This window comes from Pongo abelii, chromosome 3 (genome assembly GCF_028885655.2).
Source record: "Pongo abelii isolate AG06213 chromosome 3, NHGRI_mPonAbe1-v2.0_pri, whole genome shotgun sequence".
Taxonomy (NCBI): Eukaryota; Metazoa; Chordata; class Mammalia; order Primates; family Hominidae; genus Pongo; species Pongo abelii.
The window spans coordinates 183,523,279-183,544,037 of record NC_071988.2 but is presented as its reverse complement, the minus strand read 5'-3'; the positions used below and the strand labels follow the sequence as shown (position 1 = coordinate 183,544,037).

At 30.4% G+C, this 20,759-nt stretch overlaps 1 protein-coding gene across 2 annotated transcripts in view; it reads left to right on the top strand.

Annotated features, from left to right (window-relative positions):
* Positions 1-20,759, top strand: part of FSTL5 (follistatin like 5) — an 807,547-nt gene that overhangs the window by 632,671 nt on the left and 154,117 nt on the right. For both annotated transcript variants that reach the window (XM_024246010.2, XM_054554669.1), the window contains one exon: positions 16,687-16,848. In XM_024246010.2, coding sequence (XP_024101778.1) covers positions 16,687-16,848 — 162 coding nt within the window. The remainder of the gene's footprint in view (positions 1-16,686; positions 16,849-20,759) is intronic.

The window sequence follows — 20,759 nt, the reverse complement described above, 5'->3', positions numbered from 1 at the left end:
TAATGCTTTCAATTTTAAAATAACTTTGTCAGCAGTATGAAGAATGAAGAATGGATTTGTGCAGGGCTGTTGAGAAGAAGGGCAGTTCACAGGTTTTGCACAAAGGCTAGAAATAGCAAAGGCCTAAACTGAAGGAAGAAAAATGTGAAAAATTGAGATAAAATTGATAATAAATATGTTGCCATAAATAACTGGATTGGGGTTGGTTGGGAGAGTTACTAATGAGTTAGAGTGAAAAGTCACAGAGGGCTACCAGTTTTCTAATTGGGCTAGATAAATAGTGACTTCATTGCTTTCAAATGAACTTATAGGAAGCATGCTATTTTTAACTAGAAGGTGGCGTATTGAGAGATGACCTCTATGAATTGTTGGTGCCAGCAGCCACTTTTCCACTAATATTGTGGAAAAGCAGTGAACTATATTAAATACAATCAGAGGGAACCAGAACGATGTGGATGCAGAGAGTATCTAGGGGCCAGGAACAGAGGATTGAGTGAGAAAGTTAGAGTAACATTTTGAGAGTTCCAGTGGGGTGGCATTTTTCTTTGAGCTACTCAGTGTGGACTTCTCTTTACTACTGATATAAATTATGTTTCTTTAAAGTAGACCAAAAATATTTAATTACACTTTTTAATTTTGAGATAACTGTAAATTCTTATGCAGTTTTAAGTAACAATGCAGAAAGATCCTGTAAAACTGTAGCACATTAGATCGACGTATTGACATTGATACAGTCAAGTTGCAGAAGAGTTTCATCACCACAAAGGCCCTAGTGACACCCTTTTGGAGCCACACTGAGCTCTCTCCTACTCCCACCAACTCATTAACTGCTGACAACCACTAATCTGTTCTTCCTTTCGATGGTTTATTATTTCAAGAATATTACATAAATGGAGTCATACACTGTATATCCTTCTGGGATTGTTTTATAAAACGTTTCTCACTCAGCATAATTATCTGGATATCCATCTGCATTGTTGCAAATATCCACAGTTCATAGCTTTTATTGCTGTATAGTATTCTATGGTATGTATGTAAAAGAGTTTGTTTAACCATTTATTTGCAGAGGAACATATGGGCTTATCTCCTAAGAACACATTCTCAAAAAACATCACCATCTTTAAGCGACACATGACTGAACCTTAAGGTTGTCTACATAACTTACATGTGCACATAACATACATGCATGCGTTGGTTTCTCAAATATGGGCTTGTTCTCTATAAGTTACTCAGGATTTTTCTCATTTAAGATATCTTAGATTTATTTTTGGGCAATATATGCAATATATGTAACTTAGCTCATTATTTTTTGTTGTTTAATAAAATTTCACAGTATGATAGTATGATAATCTATTCATCAATTTTCATATCCATGATTCAGATTTCACAAGTTACTCTTATACACAAGTGTGTACATAATCATCCTTGTACTTCTATACTGGTGTTTTTATTTCTTTAGATTAACTTAATCAAAGAAGAATCACTACATTAAAAATCACATACATTTAAAATGGGTAGATAATGCTATACTGCTATGCTAAAATTTTGTAGCAATTTGTTCTCCCAAAATTATCTGTGCTAATGCCTATCAAGTTAGGGAATATTCTAAACATTTTTAATTTTACTAAGTGTAAAATAACAGCATAACTCTCCTGTATTTGGAGTTAGCCAGTTTAGTATGCTTGTCATGAAATTTTTTATAGATTTGAAGACTGAAGAATAAAAATTCTAGCATACTTAATAATAAAAAATGAGAAAAAATTACATAATAAATTGTGTAAATAAGGTGCAGAAATATTTTATCTTTGTTTAGAAAGTTTTAGGCTTATTAGGATTTATACATAATTTTTAAGGCTGCTCTTTTATTTGTAGCTTTGTAATTTAAAGATTTCTTTTGAAAGTTGTTGGTTAAAGTATAAAGTGATGATACTCAAACAAGGGTACTATTGCTTTATTTAAGAGTGCTTTTTCAAAAATTAATTATCCACATGACTTTATCAAATTAATTTTGTAGCTCAGTATTACATGAGAACTTCCAAGTACAAGTAGAGTTCATTTACAATTCCCATTAAGAAGCTCATTCTGAAATTAGGAAACTATATTTATAACTCTCAGTTTATCAGTTTATATAAAAATTGTTCTAAGACAAATTAGGTAGTTTCTAAAGAAATTACTTCATTTTGATAAAATAAACTTAATCCAGGATTATATATATATATAATATATATACATATATACATATATACATATATACATATATGCACATATATACATGTATATATACATACATATACATATATACATATATACATATACATATATACATATATACACATATGTATGTATATATACATATATACACATATGTATGTATATATACATATATACACATATGTATGTATATATACATATATACATATATGTATGTATATATACATATATATGTGTATATATATTATATATATATATAAAAATCTCTTACCAAGAAATATGAACTAAGTTTGTATAAATATGGATGAATATAACCCGCTAAATCTTAGTGGGGTTTTTTTGCTTCTTTAATATATTAGTTTGCCATAAAACTTCCTGAGCAAAATTATCTAATATTAGTAGTTTTTATCATCTACTCTGTTGAAAAGATCTTCAACAATATTGTCATGAATTCATTTCTATCTGCATAGTGTTTTATATTTTAAAGTGTTGTCTTATTCTTTCCTCATAATGTTCATTTTACAAATGAGTAAACAAGCACTCATAGAGTTGGAGTGAGTATCCCAAAATCACATAGCTAGTCAGTTATAGCTTGTAATCAAAATCTTCCTCTTGAGTAATCCTGTCTGATTCAAGGCATGTTATATTTTATAGTCTTACATGTTGTTAAAATTCTTCTGTTTCTTACACAAATGGTGGTAGAAAATAAGGCTAGCTAGAGAACTAGCTGTAAGAAAAGTTATAAACAAAAGCTTCCAGAACCAAATATATTTTGCAACACATTTTAATATAATATTGAAAGACGAATGTTTTCTTTATGTTTAAGCCCTAATGCAATGCTTTCATTACCTTCTAGTTGCAAAATTGCCTATTTACAGGGTATATATATATACACACACACTATTGAGGTGCAAATGTGAGTAAAAAAAAGAGCTGAGAAGGTGTTTGATCTGTTTAAAATATGTTTAGGTACAGCTTTGAATAAATCTATTCCTAGATTGTATTTAGATAGGGTTTACCTTTACATCTGGAACAGTAAACCAGTTTGGAATACGTCATGCTTCCACTTCCTTCCTCTAGTCTTGACAGACATTGTTGGTCAATGATAGTTTTCTTGAGTGTTGAAACAGTTCATGGGCTTGGGCAGGTTCAATTCCCATCTAAGTTCATTTCTACTAATCAGTTGGTACTGACAAGTGAAATTAAACACATTTTCTCTTCCTCTTATTAAGTCTTAGACATTCTCTGTGTAGCCAGCAGAAAAACCCCTCATATTTTCAAAAACAACAAAACATGTGGGTAGACACCAAACCTTTGCTTGCTGACTTGTGCCTAGCAATGGGCTGGGAATTTACCAGAGAGTGTTTCCTTTAATCCGTTTAATCCTCAGAAGAGTTTCAAATTTTACAAATGGAGAAATCAAGACTCAGAAATGGGATATTTTATCCCTTACAGCATAGCAGAAAGTATTAGAGATGCATTCAAATTTTCTACTTAGGAGGAGGTTACTGTAACATATCAGCTACACAAACTCCTGCCTCAAATAATCACTTTGAGAACTCCTGATCTCTAAATTAGATATACATTAAATAAAATTAAATAAAATCTGTCAAAAAGAAACCAGCATCCGGCATGTGCCAGGCTGTGTTTTTTTCTCACTTATTCTTTCTTTACTTTAGGTTTAGAGAAACAACATCTTATGTATTATCATCTTAAACGCTTTTGTTATATTTTCTTTTGTGTTTCAGAGAGCATTTCTTAAAATGGTGACTTTTGAGACTTTGAAATTGAGGATTAAAAAGGCCACTAACTTTAAAGATTAGTAGACTACATCTAAGTTAATTAAACTAGGGTGAACTGTCTCTTTCAAAATAGGTTAAAGCATTGTAATTTCTTACAATGTCATATGATAAATAGGAAGACCCAATAAAAAAAACTCACCGAAGTTTATGACCTTAAGAATGTTGCTCTTAATTTATATTTTGCCTCCAACATTTGTTGCATCCTCTACACTTTCATGAAGACTGCAATAATGTGATCAGAGAGTTTTGTAATACTGACAAGAGGCAGTGTGAAAGTCATGAATATAAAAAGACTGCTTTGGGACAAAGTTAAAGAGAAATTGATGGCTTTAATAATGTCAGAGACAAAAGGCAATGGACAAGCTCAGTAGCATTTAAAATATTTATTAAACCGAGTCTGTAATTTTTCATAGGAAAGTTGCTTTAATGACAAAGGAAGTCATAATACAAACAGAACAATCCAGCTGCCGCTGTGAGTCAGCCCTACTTCAGAGATTTATATTCTTACCCTCAAGCTTTCTTAGAACCTTTTCTAACAGTTGCAGCTGTGTGAATAATTTGTGGAAGAGCCATGATAGAATTCTTCAAAAGAATACAAGATAATAGCATCAAGAAAAAGGAAAAAATAGTCAGTGCTTAGTTGTTTACTTACCAGTGACCTGACGATTCACCTTAAATTCATTTTTGTTTTCAGTTAGAATGAAGTCACTGTATTGGGTCGGTGATCTCTGCCTCTTGACTAAATTCAGGCTTCCAAAACAGCCAGGTTATGCTGTCTCCATACTCTGTGGCAATAATGCAGAAACTTCTAAAGAAAGATCAGTGTATGAAAGTATGAAGAATGAGAAAAAAGTAAGACTTAGCGTTACAGAGATTTTTTTTCACATTAGAATCTTTCTAATATTGGATTAGAAGCATCATTACATTAAATGAATTCTATTAGATCCTTCCTAATGTAGAGAGAAGTACTGGTCTAGTCTAATGCAGTTAAGTTGCTATGGGCCTTTGAGAAATATATCTATCTACCCTTCCTTTTTTTTCCCTACTATCATCATAAAACACGTCATGGTTTTCGGATGATAAATGTTTACAAGGATTCCATATAAACACCAAAGTTTCCAGAAAGAAAAACCTGTGTAAATGTAAATATACTTTATTTTATTTAGTGTCCTCCATTTTTCATTTCTACTTTTTTAAGTATCAGAACCTCACCTTCATGTCTAAATTTGTGTAACGTTAAAATGTATTAGTCTTACGTATTCTTAGAGCAATTGGTCATATGTATATAGTATCTGATTATTTACATTTGATGCTCTAAGAACCATCAGATGAACTAAATAAAATTTTATTAGCTTTGTTTGATTTATTTAAATGGTGATATCATTTTTAAACTGAGAAATAGTTCAGTTTCCTTGAAAAGTTACATATATTTGAGATGCATTATTAATACTGCTCTGAAATACTACAAATGCACTAATTTATTTGACCTTTACTTTTAAAATACGATTTTTTTCCAGGATCTCTAATATGCCTTATATATTATAGCTAACAATCTAATTCATAATTTAATGAATGTAGATGCCAAGTAGTCAAATTCCAGTAGATACTTTTATAAAGACATATATTATATTATTAGGACCATATGAGACAATTTAAGCTAAGAATGTATTTTCTTTTTTCAATGCTCCACTTGGCTAATTTCAACTCGAACCTATCACTCATTGGATGTGTAATATAGAAAAGAGAGCAAGTGAGTAGTGGAGAAAGTTACCAGCACAATGTATTGTGCTCAGGAGTTGCTCAGTGAATAGCTATATATTACTATCTTAAAACTCAAAAATAAACAAATCAAATTTTATACTTTACCTAATTTTTGAATAAAATATATACATTTACATCCTTTGGTATCTCCTTCCATTTTAGGTAATAGAAGTTTACTTGATTACATTTTTGTAGAATAAATTTTAATATGTAATGTCAACTTTTTATAATGTTTCTGTATTAATATATACATAATATATTATTTGATGTTTATATTATATGATTGTATTGGATATTATTATATAAAGTAACCCAGTTAGTTTAAACTATTTAGGTTGAAGGCATTTCCTGAGCTATATTAGCAAGACATCAAATATCATATGGAATTATTTAGTGTATAGAAGCTTATCTTTAAATATCACATTTTCATAAAATATTAGGAGCCTATTTAAAGCCTTTCATGGTAGTCCATGCAAATTGGATCCTAAATCCAATGTGACACTTTGGTAGTCTTTAACAGTTTCTTTTTTTCATGTGTTGCCAATAGAAAGAAAAAGACAAGTTTATAGAGTGCACTTCCTAACTAAAAATGACTGTAACAAATGGTTTGAAATGTTCTCTGGAGGATTATTGACTTTTTAATTCAGGCTGCCGTCAGTCCTCATTTATATTTCATAATATGTATCCTGGGAAAAGTAAGCTGCTTTTAAATGTGTAGCTTGTCACTGAGGTTAAATAGTTGTTATGCCAATCACTTATCTTTCAATTCTATGTGAGTTAAGAGACACTTTTCAGAAAATCACTTAACACCAATAAACTAAGTGAGACACATGTCAATTACATGAAAGTATTATTTTTTCATATATATAATCTATATGAGAATTAAAATTTCATGTGACAAAAATTATTATTCACTAGTTTTCTTTCTGTCCCTTCATAAGTACTTCAATAAAGTAGAAGTAGCTTGGAATGCAGGAGGAAATTGAACATCTCATCTAAAAAGGTTTCCTTTGGGGAGTATCAGTGACCATGTAAGTGGCCCATATAATATGTATATTTTCCAGTATGAATCATGTGTCATCTATTGCTCTTATTGAGGTGATTGATGTGCTTCCTTCCAAACTAATTCTCAGATTTAGGCTGTCTCAATTTTTTGCTACTCCAAAGACTGTTGCAAGAAGAATTGATCCTTACAAATCCTGTGGCAAGATAAACTTTGTCTTATTAAATATTTATTGAGAGTTATTATTAATATCTATTCTGATTCCCTGTATGTCTTTTTTAAAAAGCTCATCTCCTAACTCTAGTTGTTAAGAGATTAGAGATTAGTCAGATTAGTCTAAATATTTTAAAGAGTGTTTTTACTCCACCTCTGACAGTGATATGGGTTTTCCATAAGTACATTAACATATCTCCTTAAAAAGTTGTTTGTTTTAACCTTCAATAAAATAAAATGCTGCAATAACTACTCTGTTCTAGATACATCAGGAGAGCCTAAACATGTGCTTTATGTCACCAGGAAAGCAGGCACAGAAATACTAGGAGAATCAGTTTTGAAAGTGTATTTAGTATTTCAAAATAATTCATTTAAGTAGTCCTCAAGGAAAAGAATAAAATCAGAACTTGGTTTTACTCCTTGTCACTGTGCAAGCTTGTGTATATTGTAATACTTTTGAATGAGAAATGGCAGGAAGGGTGCAGCAGATTTCTTTTTGTACTTAGAGCTTTGAAAGTCTATTATTTTTCTGCTTCTAAAAATATTAAAGGCGACGTACAGGATACAGTCCCAACTGTGGACACTAAGGGTTATTGGGCCTTTCTGAGGACACCCTCCCCTGCCTTATTTTTCTCTGTGTAGTTAACATGAAGCTAGTTTAATATTCCCAGAGTATAGCTGGGAAAGGGAACTAATAGGCCAGTAGGGTGGTCGGCTGTAGTCCTGACGTGGTGGCTTTAACTAGTCTTGGTTTGCATTACTTTTATAGTTTTAGTAAATCTGGAGGATTGACACTTATTCAATAGTCAATGAAATTTGTGTATACAACGGATCCTCCAGACACTAAAAAATAAGAGTGGTGAAATTAACTTTGCACATATTTGAATCACCAAATAGAGTCTCAGATTGGTTTTGGACCTTAAAGTTTTTTATTGGCATTCTGATGGCTGAAAGAAAAGGATATCAGGTAGTTCAAAATACATGCATTAACCAGAGAGCAAATGGTCCAGGTGAACAAAACTTTTATGTCCTGTCTTTTGATATCTCCTGCAGAAACTTCTTTGACAGAGAACTGGAGTCCTTTTCTTTATTTACCAAGTCATATTCTTATTAAGGACAACGTATGTTACATATACTCTCATGGCCATTTTAAATAGCAAATGCTAAATTGTAAATGTGAGAAAGGAATCAGTGTGGTAAGCCTGTAACATATATCCTGTGGAACTTTTCCACATGGTCTTCACTGCACCAGTCACTCAGCTACATCAGGGAATTTAATGATTAAATAAGGCAAAACCTCTTCTCTCAAAGAGCCTATTATTAATCATATATATCATATTATATATTGCTGTATGATATATATTGGTTTACAATATATATTGCTTTGCAATATACAACTCTTATTTTTATAATTCTTTTGATTTTCAAAACCTTAAAATATAGTACAATATTTATTTTACATATAATAAAACAAAGACTCAAAAATATTTGAAAATGAACTCAAGATCACAGCACTATTAAGTAGCAAAATGAAGACTCAAAATCATCATTTGTCTCAATCAAAATGTCTAAATGACAACAAATAAACATATTTTCATTAGCAGGGAATTTTCCAAATCTGAGGTCTAGAATTCACTTGAGAAACACTTTCATAAAAACAATATTATTCTCAGTATTAAGTATGGAAAGGTACCACTCTCTGCAATTAAGAAAATTCAGTTGTCCAGAACTATTTGCTTTCAATGTGAATAGATTTAATATTTATATTAAAGATAGCATGTTAATTTTTGTTGGAAAGAACAGTATGCTTTTTGATATTGGAATTAAAATGTCTAAACCATTTGTTCTAATATATTCAAATTCTCATCTAACCTCAAAAATTTACATAGCATGATCATTTGAAAATTATACAATTAATAGTCCATCATTGCATAATTCCTGAATCATTTCCCACAAAGCTTAGTACATTATAATGGCAATTATAATGTTCTTGGAATGCCTGGCACTTGTAGATAATTGATACATGTATATTTACTGAATGAATGCAGGATTTCTCTCCCAGCACTTTTGGTGGTAAACTGGGTAATTGACTGTCCATACAATTGCATGTGACATATATCTAACTACCTATGACATAACTCAAGTTCAAGAAGTATACACTCATTGGAAAAATATAAAAAGTTCAGCATGGTGCATATACTGAAAATGTCTTCCCCACAGCCGTATTCACTACACTGCCTATCATACTCCCCTAAACACTTCAAAATTCAGTTCATTTTCCTTTAAAGAACTTTGTGTTGATAACTCCCATTTTCCTGTAACTACCACACCTCTTTCAACTCTATTACAGGACATAAAGTGTTCTGTTACAATTATTGTTTCCTGGTTTTCATTATTGAACAGCACATACAAGTCATATGTTGTCCATCTGTGTCAACCTAACAGTTTACAGTTTATCGCAGATATTAAGTAATCAATATATGACTAATTAAATGAACAAAAGTGAGCATTTTGGTAAGTGGTACCATATTTAGATTGCTTCTACAAAGATGGGTTTTACCAATTTTGTGGAATGGGAATGCAAATGAAAAAGATTTGATGGCTAAAATTAATATAATTGTAACTAGTGGCAGTAATAACTAAAGGTACCATGAACATGGTTTATTACTCCACTGATTTTAGTCTTATTTCATTTTTATCAATAACATTGTAAATAATGTTTTAGAATGTTTCACAAAGGGTTTGAGCACCACATGTTAAATATATTTATAGATAGTTAATATATTTGTTGCTTTATTAATCTTAAAATATTTGAAATATTTTGTTACTGGTATTTACAAATATGCAAACTTGTATCATGCAAACATACCAAATTCACTTATTATCACAATTCATCTAAAGAATCTTTTGTATTTTAATTTACTCTATGCCATCTACAAGTGCTTAAGATAACCCTTATCATACTAAAGAAAATATTTTCATTTTTTGTTTTCTAAAGGTAAATGACTTTTCTGCAGTTTTAGAAAAGATCATACAATTTTACTTCTTTAAACTGTTAATATGATGAATTACATTCAGTGATTTTTTGAATGTCTATAATTAACTCAATATATTATGGTATATTACCATTTTAGTATTCTGATAAATTTTGTTTGATAATATTTTATATGGGAATTTTTCATCTATTTTCATGAGTGACACTGACCACTAATTATTCTTTCTTCAGATGCCTTGTCACATTTTGGTATTAAGTTTATGCTGACTTCATAAAAAGAAGCTGGGGATTTTATTAGTTATCTATGCTGCATAATAAATTAGCTAAAATATTAGTGGCCTAAAACAACAAACATTTATGCTCTTTGAGATGATAGGAAAATCAAGATATGCAATAATAAACAAAGAAATGAAATAATTGAATAATTTGAGAACAGCTTAGCTAGGTGATCCTGGCACAATCTCTTTTCTGAGATTTCAATCAACATGTTGGTCAGAGCTGTAGTCATCTGAAAGCTTGACTGGGGCTGGCACAGCTACTTCCAAGATTACTCACTCACGTGGCTATTGGCAGGAGGCCTTAGGTTTTTGCTGGCTGTTGTCATGGGGCCTCTCTCTGCCCCTTGGCATATAAGCATCCCTATAAGACTGATTGAGTATCTTATGACATGGCAGCTGAATTCTGCAAGAGCAAGAGAACAATGAAAATATTGCAATACCTTTTATGACCTAATGCTGGATATTATGCACCATTACTTTGCCACAGCTCTGTTCATTAATAGCACGTCATTAAATCCAGCCCACAGGTCCCATGTGTAAAGCGAGAAGAAGACAAGAGTGTCAACAATTGATAGAGATATTTTAACACTACCAAAGACATGCCTCCTGCCCCATTTTATTTTCTAGAAGAGCTTGTATAAGATTGGTGTTATTTTTACTTTATTTTGGAAAAGTTCTAAAGTTTTCTTTGATTAAAAGTTTTTAAATAAATTAAATGTATTTAAATGTTGTAAGGCTTTTTAGATTTTGTACTACTTTTTGTGTAGGTTCTGCTAGATGCTTGCGTTTCCAGAAATCTGTTCATTTTATTTAAAGTTACGTGTTGGCATAAAGCTGTCTGTAATTTGTTCTCTGTAGTTTTTACCATTTCTGTAAGAATTTAGCTCTCATTCTGACTTTCTTGGTATGCCATTTTGTTTCTTTGGGTTGCTTTTTATGATTTGTCTTTTTTTCTTTGGTGTTCTGTAGTTTTACTGTAATGTCTATGTATCACCTTTTTTAAGAAAGTTCATCATCTTTAGGCTTTTGGAATCACTGATTTAATGTCTTACACAGAACTGAGAATATCACAATGGTTACTTCTTCAAATATCGCTCTCTTCAGTTTTATATATGTGTGTATATATACACATTATATATATAACATATAATATATATTATGTATTATATATTATATATGTATTATATATAATATATATTATATATGTATTATATATTATATATTATATATGTATTATATATAATATATATTATATATGTATTATATATATTATATATTATATATGTATTATATATAATATATATTATATATGTATTATATAATATATATTATATATGTATTATATAATATATATTATATATGTATTATATATAATATATATTATATGTATTATATATAATATATATTATATATGTATCATATATAATATATATTATATATGTATTATATATAATATATATTATATATGTATTATATATAATATATATTATATATGTATTATATATAATATATATTATATATGTATTATATATGTATTATATGTTATATATATAATATATGTATTATATATGTAGTATATATGTATTATATATAATATATGTATTATATATGTATTATATATAATATATAATATATGTATATATATGTATTATATATAATATATAATATATGTATATATATGTATTATATATAATATATAATATATGTATATATGTATTATATACGTATTATATATAATATATATAATATATGTATTATATACGTATTATATATAATATATATAATATATGTATTATATACGTATTATATATAATATATATAATATATGTATTATATACGTATTATATATAATATATATAATATATGTATTATATACTTATTATATATAATATATATAATATATGTATTATATGTATTATATATAATATATATAATATATGTATTATATGTATTATATATAATATATATAATATATGTATTATATGTATTATATATAATATATATAATATATGTATTATATATGTATTATATATAATATATGTATTATATATGTATTATACATATATAATACATGTATTATATATATTATATATAATGTGTATATATATAATATGTATTATGTAATATGTACATTTATAGTATTCTTAATCTATTCTATATTCACTTACTCTCTCATCTGTATTTTCTATATTTTATACCTCTGTGCTGTATTGTGGCTATGATTTTTTTCTGACTTAACTTTCTATTATCATGTTTCTTCTTCAGCTGTATCTAATCTGGAGTTAAATACAAAGATTGAGTTTATAATTTCAATTTTTGTTATTTAAAAATATTATAACATTTCTAGTTTATTTATTTTAATTACAACATTATGTTTTATAGCTTCCTAAATTTTTATGTTTAGCTATCAACTCTTTAAACACAGGAAGCATAGATGAATAATAACTCCAGTTACCAGAATTTTGTGGCTTTTTAAAACTTGACTGTTGTTTTTATTTTTATTGGTTAAGTTTGTATTTTCTTAAGGAAAGAATTTTCTTAAGGAAATTTCTTAAGAATTTACAATGAGAACACATGGACACAGGAAGGGGAACATCACACTTCAGGGACTGTTGTGGGGTGGGGGGAGGGGGGAGGGATAGCATTGGGAGATATACCTAATGCTAGATGACGAGTTAGCGGGTGCAGTGCACCAGCATGGCACATGTATACATATGTAACTTACCTGCACATTGCGCACATGTACCATAAAACCTAAAGTATAATAATAATAATTAAAAAAAAAAAGATAATAAAACTAGGTCAAAGAAGGGCTGAGTGACTTGTCAAATGTCACACAGCCAGTAAGCAGATTTGACACAGTATGTGCTCAGAAAGCCTGACTCCAAAATAGATAAATAAATAAAAATAAAAAATAAAAGGATCTCAGAACATTTTAACCTCAATTTCCCATTGTAAATAATTTTGTTTCCATTTTGTTACGTTCCCCAAATTAGTAATTATGATTACATTTTGCTGAATCAAAGGTATCATTGATTGTATCATGCACCATGATTTTACCTACTCCAAAGAAAAAAAATGCTGCCAGTTACATGGCACATCAACACATAAGATGCATCCCAATTTCAGAAATGTTAAAAAGATTTAAGTGTATCATGTAATCAATTAAATGTAATATTATTATTAAAAAAAAGAATTTTCTTAAGGAAAGCCTTGAGATATTTTGTTGCATTCGGCAAATTTGATTTCATAAACCATTTTCAAAATTATTTTAATTATAAAGATAATAGGTTCTTTAAGAGAGGTATTCCATCTATGACTGTCAGGTACTGGGGGGGTACCAGAGATTCTGCAATGAATCTTTAGACATTTTGTGGCCACTTAAATGCAACGCAACTGGTAACCCAGTACAGAGAAAGAGTTACTATGCCAGAATCTCTAGCCACAATTATTGTGGGACCACAATACTAAGCCCATTTACTTTAGTTGAGGCTGCCTACCAGAATCAGCTGATTCCCTGATATTGGCATGTATTTGTAAACCAAAAATAAGTACATAATCCTGGCTTTCCAGAAGTTTTGGAATCTGGTAAGGTAGAAGAGATAAATCACTATATTTGATTCAGTGTAGCAACAGCACCAGATCTTAAAGAAATACACACTGAATTAATTAATGGCTAAAAGAAAAAAAAATGCAAAACCTCTCAAGTTGTCTTATTTTTTAAATTACATATGCACACACATGCATATGTGCATATACATGGGAGAGAGAAACAAATAAAATACCTTTGATTAGTAATCAACTCTGACTTCAGAATCTTCACCTGGTTTGGGAACTATTCTTGAGGGAGAAACAGCTGTAGCTCACTTCCATGAGCCTTAGAGTTTCTTCTGTACTGATTCTGCCATTCCTCGTTATATCCTTAAGTTACTTATGATTTCTGAAAATGCTTTCTGTAAACTTTTCCAGGATTTTAAGTTCTAGTCAGGAAGATAATCAGAATCAATCATTATCATTTTTTCAACATTACTAGAAACAGAAAGTTATCAATTAATCCACATCTCACTTTTAATTATTCAGTCTTTCTATAATTATGCCTAATGTTGTATTTAAGATATCTTATTTTAATATCAATGATTATATATATATAATTGAAAAAAGTTTGAGATTGTATTCATCACTAGTTAATTCACTGAGTGACTTTTATAAAGGAAAGTATTTTACCTAATCAAAATGCAATTATCAAATCAGGAAATGTAACAGTAGTATCTCAATATCTAATACAGGCACCATATTTAAATTCTGTCAGTTCTCTTAGTAATATACTTTATAACTTATTTTTCTGAGTCCAGGACCCAATCTTGATTTGCGTGTTTTATTTATTTCTTATAACTTATCTTTCTTAGTCTAGAGTGTTTCATTAGCCTCCTTTGCCTTTCCTTTCTTTTTTATTCAGATAAAATCCACATGCCATTTAACTGTGTCAAAATGTACCACACAGTAGCTCATATTTACAATGTTGTGTAACCATCACCACTATCTAAGCCTAGAACATTTTTGTCACCCCCAAATAAACCTCATATCCATTAAGCAGTCATTTCTCATTCCTCCCTTTCCTCAGTCCCTAACAACAACCAATCTGCTTTCTGTCACCATGGATTTGCCCATTGTGAACGTTTTATAAATGGATTAATATAATACGTAAACATTTGTGTCAGATTCCTCTAACTTACCATAATACCTCCAATATTCATGTTGTAGAATGCATTAGTATTTTCCTCCATATATTGCATGACTGCATCATTTTATATTCCCACCAGCAATGCACAAGAGTTCCAGTTTCTCCACATACTCAATCAACAACATGTTATTTTCTGATTTTTGTTTATCTGTTTAAATAGCCATTCTAGAGGGTGTGAAGTGGCATCATGTAGTGGTTTTGATTTGCATTTCCCTCTTTTTGATTTTTTTTAATTTTTTAATCTTTTCATGTGCTTAATTAGCTATTTATACGTCTTCAGTAGAGAAATGACGATTCAATTTTTTTGTCCCAAATTTTAATTGCATTGTTGGCTTTTTATCTGCTGATTTGTAACAGTTCCCTATATATTCTGGATACTATCAGAATTTTCAAATGTCTTTTCCTATTTTGTGAGTTGTATTTATACTTTTTTTATAGTGTCATTTGATGCACTACAAAATCTAACATATTTATTTTGTTTTTGTTGTTGCTTGTGCTTTGGGGTCATATCTAGAGGAAACAATTGTCCATTTCTAGATCAGAAACATTTACTCAATGTTTTCTTCTGATAGTTTATTGTTTTAGCTCCTACATTTAAGTCTTTGATTTATTTTGAATACAATTTTGTTTATGGTATGAGGTAGGAGTTCAGGCTTATTTTCTTGCATGTGGTTTTCCAATTGTCCCAGAATGATTGAAAAAAAAAAGACCATCAATGTATGTTTATTTCTGCACTCTCAAGTCTATTCCATCTTTGTGTCAGGATTGCACTGCTTTGATTACTGTAGCTTCATTGTATGTTTTGAAATCAGCAAGTATGAGCCCTCCAGCTTTGTACTTTTTCAAGATTTTTTTTTCACCACTTGGGGGTCTCCTGTAATTTCACATTTATCTGAGGATAAGTTTTTTAAATTTCTCGAAAAAAATGCAGTTAGAACTTTGATAAGGATTACACTGTACCTTTGTTTTTCTTTTACTTGTCTTTGTCAACTTGGGAGTATGATCACCTTACCAATAGCCTTTACCAGTTTGTACCATGTTACCAATCAATTCTTTCAATCCAGGAATACAAGATGTCTTTGGATTTATTTAGGTCTTCTTTAAATTCTTTCAACAAAGTTTCATAGTATTTAGTATGAAAGTTTTGCATGTCTTTGGTGAACTTTATTCCTAAATATTTTATTTTTTGATACTATTGTAAACAGAATTATTAATTTCCTAACAGGCTATAATAAAAATATTTTGTTTTCCTTCCTTTATATACTCATTCATTTATTTATATAACTGAATTCATAGTTTTATTTAATTCCTTATACTCTCTTGTAATTACTAAGTATTTCAGTGCTCAAATTGTCCCATATTTGGCAAATTGGAGTCTCTTTTAACTGGTTTCTGTATCCTTTTGGTATGCCTCATCATTCTTTGAGGACTTCTTTAATTTCTGAAACAAGATATTCCAGGCTCATCTTATGTTTTCCCTAGCAAAATCCCAGAATAGTTTTTATACAGGTAACACTGGTACATTTCAGTGGATAATGCTATTTGGAAACTACAATCTGTAGAAATGTATAGCATCATTAAAATATATAATTTATTATTTATCTTATTGCAATTTTTCTTTTGGAAAATTAAATAGAAAATGTGAATCACTAATTCACTTTCTCTTTCATTTTTTCCTTTAGTTCCTCCAGTCATCCGGGTGTATCCAGAGAGTCAGGCTAGAGAGCCTGGGGTAACTGCCAGTCTTAGGTGCCATGCAGAGGGCATACCAAAGCCTCAGCTTGGCTGGTTGAAGAATGGAATTGATATTACACCAAAGCTGTCCAAACAACTCACACTTCAAGGTGCTTTTTACTTTCATTTTTTTCTCTTAAATGACCATGTTGAAAATTTATACTAAAATTTATAACGTTCTTTGGAAAATAAAAGAAAAATGAGTGTTGGTGGCAACAGAATGTCACGAATATGAAAAAAAATGCTTGTATCTAAGAAATTATATGGGAAAGATTCTTTTAACATTTTAATGTTTTTAATAATAGTCGTCATAATGATTAATTATGTCATTATTTTGGTCATAAGTAAAATAGTAAATTATGTATCTTTAAAATACTTGTCCTGTGAATTATAGCAGTTATGCTGAGCAGAATAATTAGATTCTTTTATAGAAATTCATTTCTGAAGTTACTTTTCAAGTGTTTAAATAATACCTTGAATATGTATTACAGAGGATTTCAATACAGAATTTTTAGTGGATTTTTTAACATATTTTGTAAATGAAGGGAGAAAAATATCGAAAAGTTACTAAATGTTTTCCATTTACATTTTTTAAAGTTTGTATTACATTCTAATATATAAAATATTGTACATATTCTAATATTCTAATGTGTAGACATGAATAAATTACTATATATTAGATAATAATAATCCCAAATATGTGGAAAATGAACAAAACCAGGCAAGATTTGTAAGGTCAAATAATTTAAATAGTCCAAAAGCAGTTGCATATAATATATTAATTATACTAGCATTAAAAATAAACCACAAACCTTTTTTTCATTATTAGGGGTAACACACAACACTCATTTTACTGGAGTATCTTCTTCATGGGCATTATAGTTCTTATTTTATGACTTTAATTTTCTTTATACTATTAAACATGAACATATTTTGTCACTTTATTACATAGAGTTCTATTATTATTCCACTTTAATAGTGGATATATATATAATCATTATACATTTTTAAATAAAACTTTTTAAAACTTCTACTTATTCTTGCAAGTCAATGGAGACATGTCTGTGAAAGTGTCCTTAAACTTTAAAATCTTTAATCCTAGAAATCACTAAAGTGCATGCGTAGGTCAGACACATTTGCACACATATCTAGTGATTACCTCAAGAGGTCTATAATCTGAGAGGAGAAGACTTATTAACAGAAATTAAATGGATAAAAGTCTAAATAGCTTCTGACTTTGTCTCTTGCCCATTTGATAGCAATAAACCATATTATAAAAGTATATCGAAATTTTGCTTTCAGGAATATACATGACAACAAATTTTTGAAGTTGTTACACTCCAGACTCAACATTTAAAAAGAGGAGGTGCTTGCAAAGAAATTACTGTAAATTTTTACAACAGGGAAAAACAGTTGAAGTTTTAAGAGAATATGACAAAAAATAAAAGGAGAGAAGAGATAATTCTACACACATAGGAGTATAAAACTCCCTGTGGCTTAATAACTGTTTAATTATCTACTCATTCATGAGATGCTTCTTTAGTGTTTGTGTGTGAAGTCCAAGTCCAGACACTAATTTAATATCTATGGCAATGGCTGGGATAATATGTGAATTAGAGAGAGTAAAATCCCAAGAAAGCACAAATATTTTATTAACAGGCAAGTGAAGAAAATAATAGAAAGAGACTAAAATTCATCAAGAGACAGGAGACTAGGTGATGGTATGGAAGAAGAGAAAGTTAAAAATAAAGAGTTCAACAATGGCAAATGCATAGAAAGGTCAATAAAAGGCATTGATAAGTGTTTACTTCAGGTGATGAGCATGTTCTTGCAACATTTAGAAAAACAGTATCAGTAACAATCAGTTTTCAGTGTGTTTAGAAATGAAAAGGAGACAAGAAATACAAAAATCTTTTTTGGCCAGATTCTGAAAGGAAAAAAACATAGAAGGTAGTAGCTCCTGGTGGGGAGGCTTAGAACTGATGGAGATGTTTCTTGGATAATTCATCAATCTTAGAAGGTATCAGTAGGGAGAAATAAGAAGGATAAAGGCTGCAGGAAGAGTCATAGAAATCAATAAGAAATAAGGGGAGATTTGCCTTGGAAAGAAACAGAAAATTTCCTGTGAGAAGAAAAATCAAGGTGAAACTAGGAACAGAAAGTTTTGAGGTTGCTTTCTGATCACTTCTATTTACCTCACAATTGAAAGAGCAAGATCACTTGCTGAGAGTGAAGTTCGTATTATGATGGGAAACATCAAACAAAGTATATAAAGATTTGAAGTAAAAGTAGAGGCGGATATGAAAGGCATCTAACTGGAAAGGTCAAGTGAAATGAATAGCAAGTAGTTTTGAATGTCCTAGGAATTGAAAACTGTGAATCTGAAAATTATAAACTCGCTTATGCAATGGTCTCATAACTTACTCAAAGAACTATGTGCAGGGACACCAGAAGCAGAGATGGGTTAGCTTATGCTAGTTCTAGAGGTTAGGAAGGCAGATGTGTCAGGATGATAAATAGATAAAGGGATTGGTAGTTCTGGCAATAAAGTGGTAACGTCTAAGAATGCTAGATTACATAGGAAAAGAAGGAAAGACAATGGGACATATAGGTTAGGAGAACATGTAAAAATATTGGGAGACAGCATTTAAAGAAGGAAGAAATTTATTTGGTATTTCAAAACAAAACCCAGAGAATTTAGGCTGTTAAGTGTGTGGATCCTGAAGAAAAAAAAAAAAAAAGGTATGATTTTGGAGGAGGCCATATCTTATATAAAACAAGAAGGTGAAGCAAATGTAAATACATTGTTTACTACCCATCTTTAGAGCAGGTTCCTATAAACTAAGACCCACAGACCATATCTAGATAGCTGTCTGTTTTTTTAAATAAAGGTGGGTTTTTTTGTTTTTGTTTTTGCTTTCTTTTTTGTTGTTGTTGTTGGTTTGTGTTTAGAATACAGTTGCACTCATTTTTCAAAACGTATTGCCTGGCTGCTTTAATGCTGCTGTGGCAGAGGTGAGTAGTTGCCACAGAAATTGTGTGGCCCAAAAAACCTAAATTATTTACACCTGGCCTGTTGCAACAAAATGAAAACCTGCCAACCCCTTTTTTGGAGTAGTGATTCTCAGTGAATGATGTGGGGAATGAGGGTGTGTAGTAAGCATTTGCAAATAAAGAAACAAATTCAAGTTATTCAAATGATTATGTCTCTCAAACATCACATCAACTGCCTGTCCATGTCTCACATCCCTTGAGAGCTACTGGCTCCTAGCGATGGCAATCAAGCTGTTTTCTCATTGGCTTTCTACCCTTGTTTTCCCAAACCACACTGATTACATTGCCTTCTACCTGTCACAGATAGTCATGTCCCATTCTACTGCGTGTGTGGTTCTTGTAACTGAACAACATGGAACACACAGACACAAATATGTACACAAACACACACAGTACACACACAGGCATGCACACACATATACACACAGAGAGAAAACAAAAGGAAAACAAAGAAAAAGAAAAGAAAAGAAAGACAAACTTAAACAAATGACCATAACAAACACTCAACTGCCGGGTGCAGTGGCTCACGCCTGTAATGCCAGCCATTTGGTAGGCCAAGGTAGGCAGATAACCTGAGATCAGGAGCTCGAGACCAGCCTGGCAAACATGGTGAAACCCCATCTCTACTATAGATACAAAAAATTAGCCGGGGGTGGTGGCGTGGGCCTGTAGTCCCAGCTACGCGGGAAGCTGAGGCAGGAGAATTGCTTGAACCCGGGAGGCGGAGGTTGCAGTGAGCTGAGATCGCGCCACTGTACTCCAGCATTGGTGACAGAATGAGACTCTGTCTCACAATAATAATAATAATAATAATAAGTTTGATGAATGGCAATAGTATACCTGCATGATTTAGCTCAATTAATTACTCTATGAAAATATCTTTCATATACATTTACCTGCAAACTAATCATATTGATATTATTAGATTTCTGAAAAATCTTAGGGGAATGTAGGTTCTGAATAAGTA